Here is a 21444-nt window from a genome sequence, read left to right on the forward strand (position 1 = left end):
TGTCTGAGTTATTATATAACAAATAAATGAATGAATGAATGAATAAATAAATAAATAATCATTGACATGAGCATGTGACACATGCATATTTAAAGAGATTACTATGCAAGTCACCAAGACTCGCTGTGCATTAAGAAAGTTTTGAGGATGTAAAATGAGAAAATGCTTAGCACTTATAAAAACCAGAGTTACAAGTTTCTTTGCAAAAAGAAGAGAAACTCATTTAAAGATGATAAGAAAATAAAATCAATAGACAGGAAAAACAATAGAAAACTGTTGAAAAAGTCAAAGACTGAGAATAAATTATAAATACACTTGACACATCAATTTAAAACAAAGCCTAGCAGTGATAGGATCAAGAGCAACATCAAAAATAAAATACAGTGGCTCAATAATTAAGAATGAAATTAAAGTGTGGAAAAGAAAATTCTACTTTTGTCCGTATTAAATTTGTTTTTAAAATTAAGCAGTTGTGTGTGTTTGTTTTAAATGCAGTTTTAGTCCCTCCCCCCTTTAAACCAGCTTGTTTGACACAGGATGTGATCAGTGGGACGTCAATCTAAGATAAATTAGACTTTATCTCCACCTAACACCATTTCTTTTAGCATGCTTTATATTTAATAGTCTGAATCTTTGAAATAAAATACATTTGTTTAAATTCATATTGTTTGAACAGAAACTACTGAAATCCAGGAAATAAAGGAAACATGGCTTGTTCTTCTCAGTTAGCAGTGGAGTACGTCAGGAGGGCCAGAACCAACCTGGGCCCTATTTCAGGAAGCCGGTTTAGAAAACTCAGAGTGAAAAACGATACTCAGGGTTGAGTAACCCCGAACTGTCCAACTCGGAATATTCCGTTTCAGAAAGGCTGATAACAATTAGTTCAGTCAACGCGGAGTTGCTTTAACCCCAAGTTAAGCGCGCGCACGAGGATACATAAAGCCCTGATTAGCGGAGCACAGATTAAGCGAGTCACCATGGAGACGGAGGGAAAGAAGGCGCGGTCAATATATTTTACAGCGCTTGAGGCCGAAATTCTGATGGCAGCATATGCCGATAACATGCAAATTTTGCGGAAAAAAGTAACACAGCCACAGCTGCAAAAGAAAGGGAGCATGCATGGCAAAACATAGCCGACAGAGTCAATGCGTGAGTGTTAATTTAAACATTGATCTAGGGATTTCCACCCATTTAACACGTTATTTTATTATATTTTATTTTATTTTTTATTTCATACATTTTATTTCGTGATGTGATGTGAGCGCAGGTGCAACCCAACAGGCCCCAAACGTTCCTGGCAGCAAGTAAAAATGAAATATAAAAATATAGTCCAAACAGGTAAGGTGTAATTGTATTATGAGCCATAGTGCTTGGTCTGTTTGTCCGATGTAAATCAATTGCAGTTAGAGGCTACATTAATTTCCCCTCTGTAAGCACTTATTGAAATTATCTGAGCACATTACAAGTACATATTTGCTTACTCTGTATGCTCAAATGTGACCCGTTATAGCCAACAGAAAAAAAGCGGAGGCCCGAAAAACAGGTGGGGGTCCTCCACCACCACCACTCACAGAGCCTGGCCACTTGGCTTCCACATTTGTGATAATGTTGGCAGCATCACATATGATCTTCACAGTGCAGAGAACACAAATTAGCATCCATTACTATAATGGAATAATTTGTTAGTTTGAAATGCTACAGGGAACTATGTACCTGTACATTAATGCTGTGGAAAGACTTCCTGTTCACATAGTCTCCTTCATTTACTGAAGGAGCAATGATTGGAATGTGGGTGCCATCTATACAGCCAATCACGCCTGGGAACCGTGAGAATAAATGTAAAATTTAAGTAGTAGTTCAAGTATCACCACATCATGAATTAAGTTTTGTTCATCCTGCTACCTGCAATTTTGTGGAATCCCTCTTTGATAAATCTTGTGGGTCTATGACCGGGGAACACCACAAACGAGTACACGAGACGTTTCAGTGCAACTGTAACATTCCTGACTGCCCGACAGACGGTAGCCTTGGAAACGTGCTCAGCGTCACCAATATTATACAGAAAGCTCCCGTTTGCAAAAAACCGAAGTGCAATACAAATAATATGTACAGAACTGAGAGGATGTCCGCGATGTGTCACATGCGTAATATTAGGCCTGAGGATGTTATTCAAATAAATTATAGATTGTGCTGAAAAACGGTAACGTTCACACAGAAAATCATCAGGAAATGATAAAATGTCCAAACGCGCTCTAATCACTCTCTCCCGGCGGAGAGCTCTGCGGAGAATTTGGGCTTCAACATCTACTGGCTCTTCAAGGAAGGGACACGCCATGTCTGACACTTCCTACAGTCAGGTTTCTGACAAAGAGGCGGAGAACGTCAGGGTTAGTTGAAGTAAACCTGCTAGGGGGCAGGTTAGCTTGACGGAGTGTGTCGTCATAGTAACTCACTCAGAATTAATCTAAACTCGCTTTGTGAAACCGAAAACCCAGAGTTTTCGTTAACTCAGCGTATACTTACTCAGAGTTTGCACTAAACCGGCTTTCTGAAATAGGGCCCTGGTGAGAACATTAAAGAGGCTCACTGCTGTGATTGTGGAGAATCTGTACCAGAGAGGAGTTTTCTCAGAGGAAGAAGTCAGTAAAATAAGGACAGATGGTGGCGACTTTGACAAAAGGAGAAGAACTGTGGACTCTGTCATCAAAAAGGGGGAAGCAGCTTGCTATGAGTTTCTCAGGATTATTGACATAATAAAGAGATCCACAGAAAGCTCAGTCTGTTCTGGAAAATACAGAGACAGACTCTTCTTTGAAAGACGAATTTGACCTGAACTACTGGATCAGCTGCTTTTCCTTCAAGGAGGACACCAACATGGATGTAACGTATTTACAAGGTATTTTTAAACAAACTGAAGTCCGTGGCATGTTTTAATGTGATCACACTCATTTAAAATGCAGTGTTGTTCAGTGACACATGAGTTAAATCACTAAATTACTTTTTAATTAATTTCTCCTTTCTTTCAGGGCCCAGCCCGTGCCACAGATACCAGCAAAAGCTGAAATCAGAAACTCAAAAGATTTCAGAAAGATCATGGATCCAAAGTAAAGCAGTCCTGTTCAACAAGGAGACATCTTTGTCGTACAGTTCACTTGTGTTAGACACACAAGGACAGGCTTCACCATCCAAAATAAAAAAGTCAAAGATCAAAAAAAGCAGGAAGGTTCGCACTAAAAAACTAAAGGCCTACATACCTGAGGACAAACAGGAAACTTCCCCCAGTGAACTGCTGAAAACGTATGAAAGAAAAATCCTTTTGGTAGGAAAACCTGGAACTGGGAAAACGGCTGTGGTCCATCAGATGTTGAAACTATGGTCAGAGAAAGACAACAAGGATCTAGATTACATGTTCTACTTTGATATGAGAGAAACACCCAACATCACAGAGGTCCATAAACTGGAGGATCTTCTCTTCAGTGTGTTCAATGAACCAGATGAAGGCAAAGACAAAGTCTTAGAGGACATAAAGAATAATGCTGACAATGTTACTATCATTTTTGATGGCGTTACAGATATCCCCTCTACTTCTGTGGTGTTTAAGCTCATACAGAAGACTCTTCTACCTGAATCATCATCACCTGCAGACCAGAGGTGGAGTCAGCAGACTTCCTGTTAGGTTGGGACTGTCTCAGAGTGGAAGTGAAAGGCTTCAGTGAGCAGGGCATCAGAGAATACTTATCCAAGTATCTGAGTGAGGAACACTTCAACAAAGTTTTGTGTAACTTGGAATTATTCTCTCTGTGCCACGTCCCCATGTACGCTCTGATGGTGGTTGCCTGCTTTCGTTTTGAGGGCTCAGAGTTCTCTCCACATCCCTGCACAGTTACAGAAATATACCTCAATATCCTCCATTTCTGCATTCAGAGAAATGTTGGCAAGACATCTGAAAATGAAAGCACTAAATGGGATGCAGTACTGTCTTTATCCGAGGCTGCTTTTTGTGCAACAGAAGGAAAAAATGTGAACCTGAAATCACTGCCCAAATTAGAAAGCTGTGCTTATTTAGCTTTTTTGAGCAGGAGTGTATCTCAAGTCAGCTCAACTGCAAAGAAACCCTTGTGTGCCTTTCTCCACTACACTGTTCAAGAGTTTTTTGCAGCACTGTGGGTCTTGAAGGATCCAGAACGGACCAGAAGTGTTGTCCAACAGTGTCTGACTGACAACATCAAACACATGAAACACTTAGTCCCCTTTTTGTGTGGACTGTTAAATGATAAAAACACTGATTTGCTAGAAAGTCTGATTCCTTCTCAGCAGCTCAGAGAAACATCTGGCTGGTTCTTCAAACACTTGGTGACCACCTTTGTAGATTGTAGTGACACTGAGGACTGTGAAATAGACTTGCTGTTCTTATGTCAGTGTCTCTATGAGTCTCAGTCTGCTGAAGCCTGTGTTTATCTTCTGGATAAACTGGACTACTGTCTTGATCTGAGTGGGGAGACTCTCGATCCTCAGCAATGCCATGCTGTGTCCTATATAATCACCCAGAGTAAGGAGAGGAAAATACAGCTGAAGCTGCAAAACACAAAAGTATCAAAACAAGGAGTGAGACCATTACTAGGATGTCTGAGCAAACTCCAAAGGTAAGTGAGAGCATGTAATTTACATGTTTGCTCACATCTTGCAAACTACACTTACTCTCCATTTAAAAGATACATGTCTGAGCCTTTCCCTTTTGTCTTGATAAATTCACACATTCAAGATTTTTTGTAACTACAGCTTTCTCACTCGTAGCAATCATCATGGTGCTACCACCATGCTTCACTGATGCACTGTCCATGAGAGATGTCCAAGCGCCATTGTCCATAAATGAGGGGAATGGTGTGTATGATTGCGGAAATCAGTGTATTTGGAAAATGGGGACAGAGCGTCGTCTTTGATAGCTTCCTACCCAACCAGTGGAAGCTTCAATTGCAGAATGAGTCCTGCTCCTAGCCGTTCATTGGCTCGCCATCCTTTTTCATACCCCAAAAAAGGTTCACCTGGCCTGCATTAAATAAACAAGGCCAATAAGAAATCACAAGAATAATACAAAAATGTCAGCCAATTAAGCTAAATACATAGAATAGAATAGAATAGAATTCAACTTTATTGTCATTGCACATGCACAGGTACAGGGCAACGAAATGCAGTTTGCATCCATCCAGAAGTGCTTAGTGATATAGATATATTACAATATATATTAGCAATAATATAGATATGTAAGTATATTACAGAAATGGGTCTATTATGTTATAATGTACACGGTATGAAGTATGTTGTGAATATTCTATAACTATAAGTATGTACAGGCTGTAGTGAGTACAAGCTATGTACAGGATATGGACAGGATATAAATATGAAAAACTATACAGAATATGAAATAAATAACTTTACAGGAATCTGAGATATACAGCTATACAGAAATGGGAACTATGCAAGTTGTAAACAGTTGTAGGGTTAAAAATTATCGTATGTACAGAATGATTGTTTACACGGGGCTATACAGTAGTGCAGTTAAGGTAAGTGAGGGTGTGGATAATTTCTACAGAGGCTATATAAAGTGCTAGTGGTTGTGAGTGGTGGTTCACTCCATGTTATTATTGTGTGTTTGAGGGTACAGTTGTCCATTGTGTGTGTGTGTGTATGTTCAGTCCATGAGTTAACGTGGGTCAGATGTCAGGAGGCAGAGTTCAGGAGTCTGACAGCTGTGGGGAAGAAGCTGTTCCGGTACCTGGTGGTCTTAGTCCGGAGGCTCCTGTAGCGCCTCCCAGAGGGCAGGAGGGTGAAGAGTCCATGTAATGGGTGACTGGGGTCTCTGATGATTTTCCCAGCCCTTTTCAGACACCGCTTCCTGTAGATGTCTTTTATGGCAGGAAGTGGTGCTCCGGCGATGCGCTGGGCAGTTTTCACGACCCTCTGCAACGCCTTCCGGTCCGAGGCAGAGCAGTTCCCGTACCAGACTGTTATACAGTTGGTCAGGATGCTCTCGATGGTGCAACGATAGAAGTTCACCAGGATGTCTGAGGACAGGTGGTTCTTCCTCAGAGTCCTCAAGAAGAAGAGGCGCTGGTGAGCCTTCTTGACCAGCTTGGAGCAGTTGGTCGTCCAGGTGAGATCCTCGGAGATGTGGACTCCCAGGAACTTGAAGCTGCTCACACGCTCCACAGCCGTCCCCTTAATGTGGATGGGTGGATGTGGGTCAGCATTCCTCCTGTAGTCCACGATGAGCTCCTTGGTCTTCTCGGTGTTAAGCAGCAGGTTATTTGTGTCTCACCACTCAGCCAGACGATCCACCTCCTCCCTGTAGGCGGCCTCATCGTTGTCACTGATGAGGCCAATCACCGTGGTGTCATCTGCAAACTTAATGATGGTGTTGGAACCATCAGCAGGTCTGCAGTCGTGGGTGAAGAGGGAGTAGAGGAAAGGGCTCATCACACAGCCTTGTGGTACACCGGTGTTCATTGTGATGGTAGATGAGCAGCGGTTATCCAGCCGGACATGTTGGGGGCGGTTGGTCAGGAAGTCCAGTAACCATTTGCAGATGAGGGAACTGATGCCCAGGTCTGTCAGTTTCCTGATGAGTTGTGAGGGGTGGATTGTATTGAATGCTGAACTGAAGTCTATAAACAGCATTCTGGCGTAGGTGTTGTTGTTGTCCAGGTGTGAGAGGACAGAGTGCAGTGCGATGGAGACTGCATCCTCTGTGCTCCTGTTCTGGCGGTATGCGAATTGGTGGGGGTCCAGGGTGGGGGGGAGACAGGATTTGAAGTGTGCTAGGACCAGCTGCTCTAAGCACTTAGTGATGATGGGGGTGAGTGCTACTGGGCGGTAGTCATTGAGGCAAGATGGGTTGGAGTTTTTGGGTATCGGGACGATGGAGGTGGATTTGAAGCAGGCCGGTACCACAGCGTGGGCCAAGGAGAGGTTGAATATGTCTGTCAGCACTCCTGCAAGCTCCTCAGAACACGCTCTGAGAACACGCCCGGGGATGCCATCGGGACCTGCAGCCTTGTGGACATTGATCCTGCTCAGCACCGCTCCTACATCGGTGGGGGAGAGAGTCAGAGGTTGGTGGTCTGGCGTCACGTCTGCTTTGGTTGTGGTTGTGGGGTTCCCTCGCTCAAAACGAGCATAAAAGTTGTTGAGCTCGTTGAGGAAGGAGACATCAGAGGATGCGGGGGAGGGTTTGGTGGTCCTGTAGTCTGTAATGGTCTGGAGTCCTTGCCACATGCGTCGGGGGTTGGAGTTGGAGAAGTGTTCTTCTACCTTCTTTTTGTAATGGTGTTTGGCTTTTTTGATGCCCTTCTTTAGATTAGCCCTGGCTGTACTGTAGGCGTGTGCATCTCCTGACCTAAAGGCGGTGTTGCGGGCCTTCAGGAGGAGACGAACATCCCGGTTCATCCAAGGCTTCTGGTTGGGGTACATGGTGATCCGTTTCTGGGTAGTGACACTGTCTGTGGTTTCGGAGATGTAATCCAGTACAGATGAGGCGTACTGGTCCAGGTCTGTGTGGGTGAACATATTCCAGTCTGTGTTTTTAAATCTGTCCTGGAGCACTGCGTCTGTCCCCTCTGGCCACACTTTAATTGTCCTCACAGCAGGTTTCACACGTTGGATGAGTGGTGAATACCTAGGTGTAAGGAACAGGGAGAGATGGTCCGATTGTCCAATGTGGGGGAGGGGTGTGGCTTTGTAGGCTCCAGCCAGGTTGGAATACACATGGTCTAAAGTCCTGTCTCCTCTGGTGTGGCAGGAGACATGTTGGTGGAATCTGGGGAGGACTGTCTTTAAGTTGGTGTGGTTGAAGTCGCCAGCAACAATAAAAGCAGCCTCGGGGTGTTTATTCTGGTGTTTGTTAATGGCTGCAGAAAGTTCTTTCATGGCCAACCTAGCATTAGCGTCGGGGGGTATATACACGGCAGTGAGTATGATCGAAGTGAATTCTCTGGGGAGATAATAAGGTCTGCATTTGACCATTAAAAACTCCGCATTAGGTGAGCAGTGACTCTCAGTAGTAGTGGAGTTCATGCACCAAGCATTGTTAATATAAATGCACAAACCTCCACCTCTGGTCTTGCCGGAGTCATCTGCTAGCCTGTCGGCTCGGTGTGTGTGGCGTCCTGCTAACTCGATAGCATTGTCGGGGCAGCTGTTGTTCAACCATGTTTCGGTGAAAAACATGACATTTGAGTCCATAATCCGTCTGTTGTTAGTGATGGAGAGCCGTATCTCATCCATTTTGTTTGCCAGAGAACGGACATTGGCGAGGAAAATACTGGGTAAAGTAGGGCTGGGCGATATATCGAGTTTTTTAAAAATATCGATATATTTTCATACGAGATATAAGATGTGACAATATCGTTTATATCGATATAGTCTATGTTACGTTATAATTATACTTGTGGAGCCGCAGGTTTGCCTCTCTTTCGTCCACTTTTGTCTCTACGCAACGTTACTCGGCCTCGCCTCTCCTTCACTGAACACAACTCCGCCTCCCCCATAGCTTCACCTGCAGGCAATGACAAGATGAAAGCGGAAAATCTACATTAGCGAGTTACCGTGCGTGGGGCTGGACGGCGTCAACGTGTTAGCGAGCTAACCGCGCTAACGAGCTAACCACGCTAACGACATGCAGCCCGGAGGAGCTGCACGGCCTAAAATCCTTTCATTTTCTCAAAAATCGACAGTGCGCCTTATGTATGAATTCTGGTTGTGCTTACTGACCGCGAACCGATTTTATGTGGTACACAGCGCTCAGCAATCTGTCAAAAAAATGTTTTAATATGACTTTGCTGAGCTGCACCGCTTGATGGATTGTCGGAGGATTACGGCTACCAAGGAGGAGCCTCGCGGAGTGATACGTACTGTGTGTGTATAAGGACCACAAACGGCACCTGTTCAGAGATGTGGTGCAGCTGTGAAATCTGTCTTTGTTATTATGCTCAGCGTCTGTTAGTTTACATTTTGACTGCACAATTGTGAGCTTTTTGTTATGCACAAAAACAACATTGTTTTCTTTTATTTATGGACCATGATTATTTAATAAATGCTGATAATTTATTTTTGAGTAATTTCTTCATGTACATCTACGCTGTATGTAAATAAAAGTGCCCGTGTGACATCTGGGACACAGTGTGACTAAGAACTCTCTTTTTGTTCTTAACTTATAGCTTTAAAAAAAAAAATCGAGATATATATCTTATATCGCCATCCAGCTAAAAAATATCGAGATATGAATTTTGGGTCATATCGCCCAGCCCTAGGGTAAAGGCAGCCGGTGTGGTGTTAGCTTTAGCTTAGCCCGTAGCCCTCCGCGCCTACCTCGCCTTTGTTTACGATCTCGGCGCCGTCTGCGTGCACTTCCGCCCGGCCGGGTAGAGTGGGCAGCCTCCGGTGTTCTGGAGATCTCTGGGATGAGTCGGAGATCGGCGATAAAACTGTTGGAGTTATGAGTCCAGATGTCCAGAAGCAATTCTGGACGAATAATCCGGTTAAAAGTAGATAAAAAACCGCTAAATAGCAGATTCTGGAGAGACACTGAGCCTCGCGTTGTTCACGCGCCGCCATCAAGTTATTCTGGTTCCTGTGTACACAATTTATAAATAAATAAATAAATAAATAAACAAACAATATATTTAACCAATAAGGACTTAACTGAAACATTTCAACTGCTATATACATACTATGTAGCGTCACAACATTTTTTATTCAACAAATATTGGTCAAATCAAAATCAAATTGTTTGGACCGGCAGCAGCCAATTAGCGTCAGCTGGTAGCTAATATTAAGATTTGAGCATGCCTCAAATCATCTGTAGTTTGGTCTGTGCACACACATCTGGACAGCGGCTCGGTTTTTGTAGTTTTGCCTCTTTCGGTTTTAATTCAGCCAATTAATATGTTCTATATTAAAGTGTAGTCTTTTAGCTTGAATTCCGGGGGAAATGTTGTTCTAATTATTCAGGATTTGTAGCCATTTTTATGCATAGTGCCCCATTTTCAGAGGCTCAAAAGTCACTGGACAAAATGATTGAGAGCTGATGTGTTTTCAGTTTTTCATTATTTCCTGAACAGTGTATAAAGGCAGTTTTTAATACCAGATTCCTCCCTTGAGATGCGTACATGCTCTCTTGGGTGAGATCAGGTGACTGACTTGCTCATTGAAGAATGTATCTCATTTCTTTGCCTTGAAAAAGTCTTGGGTTACATAGAGGTATGCTTTGAGACATTATCTATTTGCACTGTGGAGCACTGTACGACCAGTTTTGCAGCATTTGTCTGAAACTGAGCAGAGAGTATACCCCTGTACACTTCAAAATTATTCCTGTTTCTATCAACAGTCACATCATCAATAAATATTAGTGACCTGGTTCTACTGGCAGCCATACATGCCTATGCCATAACATAGCCTCCAGCATTCTTGGCAGATGATATGATATACTTCAGATCATGATCTATTTCTCTCCTTTATCATTTTCAGTTTAATCTTGGCTTCTGAAGCTTTTGCTTTCTCGCTAAAAGAATTTTTAGAGCTAACTATAGTTATAAGTATGGCTTATTCACATTCTCATTAAATTGCTTTTCAGTCAATTGTTCAAATAATTTTGAGCCTTTTAAAACAGGGAACTATGCATAAAAATGGCCATGTGTTGTGTGACTGTTCACTTTAATGACAGCTAAAGAAGAATTTCAGGAAGTAGTCAGATCCCATCACTTTCTGCTTACTTTTTAGTTTTTGCATTTTGATGATGCCACTGTGACCACCATCATTTGTCAACATGTTTCTTATTTAATACAAGTTTTTTTTTAATTACTATTTATTAAATTATTTTATCTGGCAATATAAAGAAAGCATGATGTCTCCCGTGTACAACTAATGCATCAGGCATTACATATATCTTGTTCCATGGATTTAGCTCAGGAGGTAGCGCATGCATCTACTAATTATTATTAGTAGATGCATGCGTAGATGCATTATTATTTTGGGGGCAAGCTACTAACCCCAAGTTGCTCTCTGAAGCATCTATTGCAGTTTGAATATGTGTGAATGTTAGATAGAAAGCACTTAAGCATAGAAACAAAAGTGATTGTCTGAACAATTTATTGAGGCATGTTGTATAAAGTGTTTTGAGTACTAGACAGTCAAGACCGCCTAAACCGCAGGACCAAGACAATACCAAGACCAGAGGATATCGAAACCAAGACAAGACCAAGACAGACTGAGTCAAGAGTGACACATCAGTGTCCAATGTAGTGGTTTATGTGCAAGTGTACCATCAACACTGACACAAATACAAGAAAACAGTCTTTGAATAGCTGTCCACTGTGTGACCACTATGCATGAAAGGGTTAAACAAATACAATTTTACACAGTCTTATAGTACAGCCCCATTTCCACAAAACTTTGGACGCTGTGGAAAATAAAAACAGTATGTAATCATTTACAAATCTGCTAAATCCATATTTTATTCGCAACAGAATGTCACATGTTTCTACTGAGATATTTTACTATGTCATGAAAAATATGAACCTAATACAACCAAATGAAGCTCAGCTGTAAAGTTGGAGCAGCACAAAGTGTGTTTGGTATTGTCACAGGAATTTGCATGTGTTCGGTTGATGGTGTTAGATTATAGAAATATCTGTGAATAAATAACATTAAAATGACACTGAAGTGATTTTCACACTCTTTTATTAAGCTATGTGAGAATGCCAGAGCTGAACACACTGAGTAACCTTTAATGTTTAGGTGTGTGCAATTGAAAGTTTCAGATCTCTAATGTGCAGCTGCCATGTCAGAAATAAACAGCAGTATTGACATCGCACTGAGCAACAATATAGTGTTAAGCTGAGCTGATAGATTTCTTGTCCTGCTTTTATTCATATGTGAGGATTCTCTCGCTCTCCTTCTCACTCTTGCCTGCTCTCTCTCTGTCTCTCTATCTGTAGACGTGTGTCTTCCTCCAGTCTCAGCCTATCTGCACCTGAGAGATTTGGTCATCAGCCAGTTTCCATTTAAGCCGGAGGAAGACATTTATTCAATGCTGGATTGTTGACTAAGCTAGTTAGTAAAGTTAGTTTGCCAACATATGATCAGTTTTCTCCATCGCCTGTGTGTTCCCTGATAATTACCTTCTGCTTGTGTCTGTGCAGGAATCCCAGGCTGAGTAAATGTTCTCACTGAGTTGTGGACTTGTTTCTGGTGTTTCTTCTGACCAGGCCCGTGGCGAGGATTCGAGCCTTCAGGACATCCAGCTGTCTCAGAACCCAGTCGCAAAGATTGTTGCTTTTCTGTGTGATCATGTGTCACTGTAAATAAACACACTGTACTGAAGATTTAAGATTCTGCTTTTTGAGTCCTTCACTAACCATGACAAAAAATCATCTGGATTTAACAGAGGAATGAACGAAAGAACTTAGTGAAGTCATTCACATGGATCTCACCTGTCTGTCCAGCAGCTCACATGTATTTCATGTAATTTTATTCTGTTTCTATATCCCTCCCAATAAAACAAACAACCTCTTCATTAGTTAATCCCTCTCCTGTCACAGTCCTATTTGTTTAAACACTGTGCACACTTCTCTGTAATTTGAAACGATACCACATAACAAAAGTTAGAGGTCAAAGTTCCGTCACTGCTAATGCATTTTATTTACCTCTATGGATCCTCCTTATACTCTCAGGGGCTGCCCCACCTTCAGTGATCCGCTAATCACCTTCTCACTATTTCTTCCCCCTGTTCCCTGCAGTCCAAATTATGGACAAACGTGGTTTAGTTTGTAAAAGTTTCTATGACTCGAGTTCACACAGACGTGATTATCCTCTTATTCAGCAAAACATCCTCTGTTGAAATAGTCTGACTCCACTTGAGAACAGTAAATGTATCACTTTCTGTTGTAACCCACAACCTGAACGGTGATGAAAGACTCATGTTTCACTGTTTTACTAAAGTAAAACGTCCAGTAAAAGTGAGCGCGAGAGCCCTCGGTGCGCCGCTTGCTGCTGAAGTCAAAGTAAACTTTATTGTCATCTCCGCTATATAAGTACAGTATATAGAGAGACGAGAGCACATCAGAATCTGAAACTTTAAACTGCATGTATTTAAACATGAGAGATTACTGTCCCACAGTGTGATAAAGAATCTCTTTAGCATGTGAAAGTGAAATTAATTTGATTGATTGAAGAACTATTCCTGCAGCTAAAAGACTTTACAGAGTTTTACAGCGTCCTGATTATTAAACAGCGACTTTTACATCATTTCTTAACCAGACGGGTTGGAAAAGTGGCGATTTATGACCTAGTTTGCCTGCAGCGGTGGCATCTGGTAAATCCTATAAGTACTTCCTACTTCCTGATCAAGAAAAGTGAAAGGAAAACGTCCAGCCGGCGTTTTTTTTGTTTGTTTGTTTGTTTTTTTGTTCTTTTTTACTATCCTATGGATTAACACAGAGAGAAACGATCCCAAAAGAAGCGGACACAATGAACTAGTACCATACAGGTAAGATTCAGGTAAGAGGCGGACTGGTTTTAAGCTGTAGAAACTTTACTTTTCGACTGTTTCTGTGATCCACGAGGGAGGACAGCACACTCCGCTTTGGTTCGCATCAAACCCGCCGTCTGTGGAAGGTACAGTGGATATCTGAAGGAAGGGACGTTTTTACAGTTAGTATTGAGTTTAGTCCATTTTATGTCTCTGAGTGTATTTGTATTCTTGCGTTTATGTTCTCTTATCTATTAGGTTCCCTTTGCGCTCGTGTGTGTGTGTGTATGGTGGTGGTGGTGGTGGTGGTGGGGGGTGGGGGGGGGTCTAGTACTATGTCCTTGTGTTTCGTCTCTCTTTATTGTCGTGTACATCCATGTGTGTTTCGACACTCACATAGGTTGTCTGGCGAACTCGATCGGCTCAAGCTGTTTGTGTTATAAAAGAGGTGAAGGCGGCTTTTCTCTCTCTTTTGAAGACCAAAAGAAAGAAAAAGGGAAGAAAATGACTTTTATGTAACTCACGCATTCCTAAACAACTGTCCTAATATACATAAAAATGTAAAAGTGTTGTTTTCAACTTGGTGGTGTGTTGTAGTTAATAGCACATGAAGCAAATGTCCTGCAGGACAGAAAAGTTAGACTTTTGTTATCGTTCGGCTCGGATCGCTTCTTGTCTCCATTCTGATAGTTCGAAAGTTACTCATCACTTATGAGCCGCTGATCCCGGAAGTTGGAATATCTTTGTACCTTTATCATGCTCTGTGCATATTGCTCCTTTAATCCAAACTTGACTTCTTATTTTCGGCATCTTTTGCAGAGAGAACTTAAAGATTTTACAGGCAGTTTGAGTTGTTTTAAACAGAAGAAGTAGGCTCCCTATTGTTTAGTTTTTCTTGTGATAACTGTTTGTGTGTGTGTGACTAAATTTACATGTTCACACCCTTTTTTCTTTCTTTTTAGCTCTTTAAATTCGGATTAAACTGCAGTAGAGCAGAGGCACATTGATAATAAACAAATGAGACAAGTTTGACCCATAATGAGGTTTTAATTACTGATAAGCTTAACCCAGAACGTGATTTTAATTGCAGAGATTTATGGTTAATGTAGATGTGTACTGAGTTTTTTTGTCTGGCATTTTTATCTTCATTGGAATAACTGGGTTATTTAGACCATGTCACCCGCTACAATGCTTTAATGGGAAATTTACTCCCCTGTCACAGAAAATGAAGCTGCTCACACTCAGCATGATGTGATGTGGTGGAGAGAGGAACAGGTGAGATTCCGTGTGAGGATTAAAGCCACTGTAATAATAGACAATAACAGTCTTTGAGCTCACAATAACACCACAGTCTTACAGTTTTTGATTTTTGATTTTTGTTTCTTGTGATCAGGAAAATAACAGCACAAAGATGCTGAACAGCTGATGGAGTTTCTCATCAGTGGAGACTTTGAGGCTGATGTGTAAGTGTGTCTCTGATACTCTGAAGTCTACAGGTATCTGATAACTGATGTTTCTCTTCAATGCTCTATTACATATGTTTATTAACAAAATATAAATGTAGTTTATTCTGCCCTTTAAATCTTTTAGCTGAACAAACACTGAACAACCACAGCCACAACAACCTGGTGCTGAATGCCCAGAAGACAGTGGAGATTATTGTGGACTTCAGGAAGCACACAGCCCCACTCCCCCCCATCATCCTGACTGACACCCCCATCACCTCTGTGGACTCATTCCACTTCCTGGGTACCACCATCACCCAGGACCTGAAGTGGGAGCCCACCATCACCTCCGTCATCAAGAAAGCCCAGCAGAGGATGTACTTCCTGAGGCAGCTGAAGAAATTCAACCTGCCAACACGGACGATGATGCAGTTCTACACTGCAATCATCAAGTCCATCCTCACCTCCTCCATCACCGTGTGGTACGCTGGAGCCACTATCAGGGACAAACAGAGACTGCAGCGTGTTGTGCGCTCTGCTGAGAAGGTGATTGGCTGCAGACTCCCATCTTTGCAGGACCTGTACACCTCCAGGACATTGCGGCGTGCAGTTCGGATCTCAGCTGACCCTTCTCACCCTGGACACAGTCTGTTTGACCTGCTCCCCTCAGGCAGGAGGCTCCGGTCCATTCGCACCAGAACCTCTCACCATAAGAACAGTTTCTTCCCCTCTGCTGTTGGACACATGAACAATAACCATATGACTGTACCCGCCACTAACACATGACCCTACGCTGTGTCACTGCATCATTCCATGTTTGGCACTGATCACCACCTGCACTCATGTATATATCTTTCCACGTAGCACTTTTAATTCTTATCCCTACTTTTATTTTTTTCCATGTCTATTTAAGTGCTATTTATGACACTATGTTTGCACTGAAGCACCGCAGCAATTTCCTAATGTTGTAAACCTGCTCAACATTTGGCAATAAACCCCATTCTGATTCTGATTCTGAATCTGAACACTTTCCTTTAAAAACTCTGCTGTGAACCTAACAGTATGTACAAATAAAGGAAACACTCAGGACACGTTAAGATTCTAAAAGGATGAAGACTTCCTTTCTGGGGACTTTGACAGAGTGGAGGTGAAAGGTTTTAGTGAGCAGACTATAAAAACATACTTATCTGCAACACTCGGTGAAGATCAGGAGAAAGTTTTGAGTAACTTGGAGTTGGTAACTCTTTGTCATGTCCCCATGTATGCACTGATGATAGCTGCTTGCTTTAACTCAGAAGACTCTCCACAGCCATGTACAATAACTGAGATCTACATCAATATTATTCGATTCTGCCTTCAGATAAACAGCAAAACAAAGAACAAAGATCTAAATTCGTTCATCAGCACCAAGACAGAAGAAAATCTGTCTCTGGCTGAAGCTGCTTTTCTTGCAACTCAACAAAAATCTGTGAACCTGACAGACCTGACCTGTGAAGACAGCTGTGTCCTGTCCTTCCTGAAACCACTTCTCATCAAGGTGGCCCCGACAGAAACGATAACCACATATGCATTCCTCCATTACACAGTGCAGGAGTTTTTTGCAGCACTGTGGCTCCTGAAGAATCCTGATAAAGTCAGAGATGTTTTTCAGCAGTGCCTCACAGAGGAGAAGAAACACATGAAACATCTGATCCCCTTCATGTGTCGATTGTTGAATGAGAAGAGCCCAAGTTTGATGAAGCATCTGATTCCAGATCAGGACCTGAAGAATACATCTAACTGGTTCTTCAAGGAGCTGATAAACACATTTCTTCCTCATCTGTGTGAGCAAGAAGAGGCTGATACTGAGGACAGTGGGCTCCATGTCGACATACTGTTCTTATGTCAGTGCTTGTATGAGTCCCAGAGTCCTGAAGCGTGCATCTACCTTCTAGACAAACTAAAATACCGCCTTGACCTCAGTGGAGACAGTCTGGATCCTTACCCTTGCTGTGCTGTGGCCTTTGTGGTCACTCAGTCAAAGGAACGGAAAATAAGGCTGAACCTCGAGGATGTTGTGATATCAGAACAAGGAATGAGACAGCTGTTTGAATGCTTTAAAAATGTTCAGTGGTAAGAATGAACATGCGCTTTTAGGCTTATATTACTGCTTAGGTTACATCCTTTAATGAGACGCGTATTCTTGGTTAGTTTTACTCTGAGGTAATGATCTCTTTTTCAATTGTAGGTCTGGCCCTCTGCCTCGACAGCTTTGGGAGATTTTTCTTATCAATGAAGAGCAGATGAACTTTGTAAGCTTACTCAGCCTAGATGGAAACCTTCACCTTCTAGTTGATGGTGAAAAGAAGCTTTTTGAAAGAGCTGTGGAAGTCATGCAGAGGATGCATACAAAGGTTAATGTGTGCCTCCACTGGGACAATGAAACTCCTGCCTGTCACAGTCAGTGTGAGTCTCTGTTAAAGGCTTTGCCGTTCATCAGCTCACTCAGGTATGTAGCTTTTGCTTTCAAATAATTATGACTGTTAAAATGGAAAAAATAGGTTTTGACTTGACTTTAATACTTGTTACCGAACTAAATAATTTATATCAATATCTAATGTACTGACAATGTAACTTCTATTTTTTTTTATTACTGTTTTACTTCTTTAAAAAATAATGGTGTAACTCTAAAGCCCAGGAGGTAATAATGATGGGAGTCTACTGCCCACTGAATTGCCAGGCAGTCCTTTTCCATGGTGCTGTCCCTGGCCTCCCGCTCTCAAAGTTTCCAGCTGATGTACTTGATGGGGTGGTTGACTCTTCTTACTTCCCGGGTTAAAACACTCCCAAGCCCTCTGTTCAAGGTGCTGGTCTGCAGAATAAAAAGAAGGGAGAAGTTAGGTGTGTGGAGCAGGGGTTTCCCACAGAAAGCTTCTTTCACCCACACAAATGCCGCCCGGCACTGCTTCCTCCACTGGACCAGATCCGAGGCACCCTTTCGGGTGAGATCGGTCAAGGTGTTGGTCAGCTTCGCAAAGCCGGGCACAAACCGATGGTAGTAATTGGCCAGTCCCAAGAACTGCCTCACCTGCGTTTTTGTCTTGGGATGCGGGCAATTGCTGTTGTTTTATCCATCTGAGGATGCACCTGCCCAACTCCCACGTGGTACCCCAAATACTGTACCTCCCTCCGTCCAACAGTGCACTTCTTCTGGTTCCCCGTGAGCCCCGCCTGCCTCTGGGACTCCAGCACCATGGCCACCCGCTGCACGTGCTCTGCCCAGTTGTTGCTATGGATGATGACATCATCCATGTAAGCGGCAGCATATGCAGCTTTTAAACACAGTACCCGGTCCATAAGGTGCTGGAAAGTGGTCAGGGCTTCAAATAAGCAGAATGGAAGTGTGATTAATGGGTGCAAACTGTAAAGAGTGGATAAGGCCGTTTTTTTGTTCCCTTAGACTCTGCAGATAAGGTAATGTGCAAGTAGCCCTTGGTTAAATCCAGTTAAGTAAAAAAGCGAAAAAAGCTCATCGATCCGGGGCATGGGACAAGCATCAATCTCTGACACCTGATTCACCTTGAAATAGTCCACACAGAACTGTATAGACCTACCTTTCTTCTGTTGATGCCATCTTTAGCATTTCTGCCAATTCCTTTTGAACAGTCTGTCTTTTGTGCTCAGATAACCTGTAGGACTGTGAATGCACCGTCACGCCAAGCTGCATTTCAAAGTGATGCTCCATGAGATTCATATGGCCAGGCAGAGGAGAGACATCCACAAACCGCTGTTGAAATGGGTGTTAACCGCTGCTCTCTGGGCCTGTGTGAGATGGTTATCACAATGGTGGAATTTGGCACCTCCAGCCCCAATTCATCTCTTTCCTTAACCAGGCTCACAAGAGCAGCGGTTTCAGCCCCTATCTATGCTTTAAGGAGATTGAGGTGATAGATCTGTGTGGTTCCGCCCCTGTCTGACCATGCCACCTTGTAGTCCACGTCCCACACTTGCCATGTGACCACGAAGGGCCCTTGCCACTTGGCAAGTAGCTTTGAGCTATAAGACGGGAGCAATACAGCACTTTATCTCCCAGTAGAAATTGCCTGGGTCTGTTGTACAGGTGCTGGTGTTGTTCCTTGGCCTGAACTAAATCCTCCCGTGATAACCTATCCAACGCTTGAAGCTTTGCTCTCAGGTCCAGGACGTATTGAATCTCATTTTTAGCAGGGCTTGGACCCCCCAGTTTTCTTTAATAAGGTTGAGCGCCAACCACAGTTTCCTGCCGAACAATAACTGAAAGGGAGAAAATCCCAGCACCGCTTCAGGACTGACCATCGTGAATACACCGACCATCGTTTCTTATCACTTGGTCGAAGGCTGAGCGTAGGTTGTCATCTCGAGACTGTTCCAATAGAAAGGAGGCCCAGCAGCTGGAGTCTCTGCTGCAGCTCCTGGGGTTCCAGCTGCTGTTAACAGGAGAGTTACACAGGAAAAGCTGCTGGTCTGTGGGGAGAGTTCTCAGACTGTGTGGCTCTAAAGTGGATCTCATCCTCACACCCAGCAAGATGTCTGCCAGAGGAGCTGCTCTCTTCTTTAGACACACAACACAACTACACAGTCTGAGGCAGGAAGTGAAATCATGACTCTCTTGTTCTTCTAACACCATTTATCTGCTGTCCACTTTGAATCTTTGGTTCTTGGTGTTCATCATTTCTGCTCTTTTGTCTCTTTGATCTTCAGGCTTTCCATCGACATGTCCTTGCTCCTGTTTCAGTGGGTAAGAAGAGGCAGAGTGGTCTGTCCACTGGCTGTGGAAGAGCTTTCTCTTGTGCCTAAGAAAGCCCGACCATCACAGAGAGTATTGTTGAGGGCTGTCAGTAGTTTGGCTTCCCTGCTGAGATACTGGACAGTCGGACGGTTGGACCTGACTGAGAGCTGCATCCCTGCTCAGGGTCTGATTACTCTGCTGCTCCATGATGGTCCTCTAACAGTCAAGTAAATGTCTTTCCTGAACATCACAGGCCAAATAAAATGTAGAGTTTTACTTTAAAGCTTGTTTTATATTTATGATCTCTGCAGACTGAGTGAAGAGAGCTTCCAGCAGCTTCTGTCTCTCCTCCATGAAATCCAGGACAAGGACTTGACACACAGCAGCCGGGACACACAGCTCGACCTGCGAGACTGTGAGGTGGAGGACAGCGTGCTGGACCTGCTGTTTCCTGTCCTCCACAGGGTCTGCCTCAGGTAGAAAGACCACAGAAGAGTCTAAACCAGTGAGAAGCTCATTCACACTGGTGTTGATGCATCCTGATAGTTTCTCTTTGCTCTGTTTGTCCCGTTTAGAGTCAGTAAAACTGTCCTCCTCCAGCTGCTGTCTCTGGTTCCTGTGAACAGTGAGAGGGACACAGTGAGGCGGGCGGTGTCCCTGTGTAGAGCCCTGGGTGGAGAGCTGGATCTCAGTCACAGCACGCTGGATCAGAGGGCCTGTGGGTCTTTGGTCCAGATGCTGGACTCGTGTGAAGGGCTGACAGAGCTGGACCTCAGTCACTGTCAGCTCACTGACCAGCTGCTGCTCCCTCTCATCACACATCTGCACAAAGTCCAAGTCCTGGAGTGAGTGTCACACACTGATCCTTCTCTGGGAGGCACCAATAACCATCAGCCTGTTCACACACACTACAATAATATGATGTGCAGTGATCACTTAGAGCCTCTTGTTGTGTTTGTGTTACAGTCTGAGTCACAATCAGATCACTGATGCTTCGACTGATGTGTTACTGCAGCTGCTCTCCATCAACCCCTCCATCGACTGTGTGCGGTGAGCCAACATGAATCAGTCTCCATCAGTGAAGGAGTTTCTCCTCAGACTCTCAGAGGAATCATTCACAGTCTGAGCTCACATGGATTCATGTTGTTCTGAGTGAATGAGTGACGTCTGCTCTCTCTGCTTTGGTCTCTTTTTCTAGACTCTACAGCAACAACATCATGCACAGAGCAGCCTTCAAGGAACACAAGCAGTTTGAGATCTGGTGAAGAACTCATCACCATCATCATATCATCATCATCATTGTCATCATCAGGGAGCTGTGGTTTTATGGTCTCATAATTGTTTCTTGCTAATCTGTAATGTACAACAGCAATAATGGTTCAGTAAGCTTTAATAGCTACTTTAGAATGTTTTATTTTGCTTTATTGTATTTCTTTATTATGTCATTATTAAAAATAGTATTTGTATAGAGACGAGCACACCTCAGACTGTTTCTGAAAGTTCTGCAGATTTTTGTTTTATGAAGCTCTGATTGAAGCTATGCAACAGTCATCCTAATGTTTACACATCAGATTGTTTTATCGTGATTAAATTATTTTCGCATAGTGAAAAAATAAAGTGAGGCTGTAATTGTTACATTAAAGTTGTGAGTCAACTTTGTTTATTTTTGTTACTTTTGCAAAAACTGTACTGATGTTGGACTTTATGTGTCAGTCAAAACATAAAGATGT

The 21444-nt window shown here is 43.0% G+C and overlaps 3 protein-coding genes and 1 pseudogene across 4 annotated transcripts; all 4 read left to right on the forward strand.

Moving 5' to 3' along the window:
• The first annotated feature begins 707 nt into the window (after positions 1-707).
• LOC147301675 (protein NLRC5-like) lies at positions 708-12574 on the forward strand (annotated as a pseudogene). The gene is made up of 5 exons (XR_015127206.1): positions 708-736; positions 2558-2896; positions 3027-4643; positions 11991-12105; positions 12195-12574. The product of XR_015127206.1 is annotated as a protein NLRC5-like (transcript).
• Positions 12575-13906: 1332 nt separating this feature from the next.
• LOC147301676 (uncharacterized) lies at positions 13907-16089 on the forward strand. Its single transcript, XM_086284239.1, has 3 exons — positions 13907-14797; positions 14916-14985; positions 15113-16089. The coding sequence occupies exons 2-3, from the start codon at positions 14982-14984 to the stop codon at positions 15751-15753; spliced, it is 645 nt and encodes a 214-aa protein (XP_086140365.1). The 5' UTR covers positions 13907-14797; positions 14916-14981; the 3' UTR covers positions 15754-16089.
• Positions 16073-17083, forward strand: LOC147301677 (uncharacterized; the record flags this gene model as incomplete). Its single annotated transcript, XM_086283553.1, has 1 exon — positions 16073-17083. A coding segment is annotated over one exon (1011 nt), but the record flags the coding sequence as incomplete, so codon positions are not given.
• Positions 17084-18087: 1004 nt separating this feature from the next.
• LOC147301678 (uncharacterized) lies at positions 18088-21377 on the forward strand. Its single transcript, XM_086283554.1, has 7 exons — positions 18088-18258; positions 19323-19570; positions 19687-19941; positions 20026-20190; positions 20290-20559; positions 20681-20764; positions 20913-21377. The coding sequence occupies exons 1-7, from the start codon at positions 18088-18090 to the stop codon at positions 20977-20979; spliced, it is 1260 nt and encodes a 419-aa protein (XP_086139680.1). The 3' UTR covers positions 20980-21377.
• The last annotated feature ends 67 nt before the right edge of the window (positions 21378-21444 follow it).

Source organism: Aulonocara sp. 'chitande type north' Nkhata Bay, linkage group LG23 (genome assembly GCF_057382095.1).
Source record: "Aulonocara sp. 'chitande type north' Nkhata Bay isolate Kocher_YH1m ecotype deep benthic linkage group LG23, A_spYH_male_GT1.1, whole genome shotgun sequence".
Taxonomy (NCBI): domain Eukaryota; kingdom Metazoa; phylum Chordata; class Actinopteri; order Cichliformes; family Cichlidae; genus Aulonocara; species Aulonocara sp. 'chitande type north' Nkhata Bay.

Bases quoted from the DNA above. Each gene is read 5' to 3' on its own strand.
- LOC147301678 (XM_086283554.1), top strand. From the start codon at position 18,088: ATGCACCTGCCCAACTCCCACGTGGTACCCCAAATACTGTACCTCCCT. The intron at 19,571-19,686 runs GCAGGAAGTGAA...TTTGATCTTCAG, and splicing joins ACACAACTACACAGTCTGAG to GCTTTCCATCGACATGTCCT. The intron at 20,191-20,289 runs GTAGAAAGACCA...TGTCCCGTTTAG, and splicing joins CTCCACAGGGTCTGCCTCAG to AGTCAGTAAAACTGTCCTCC.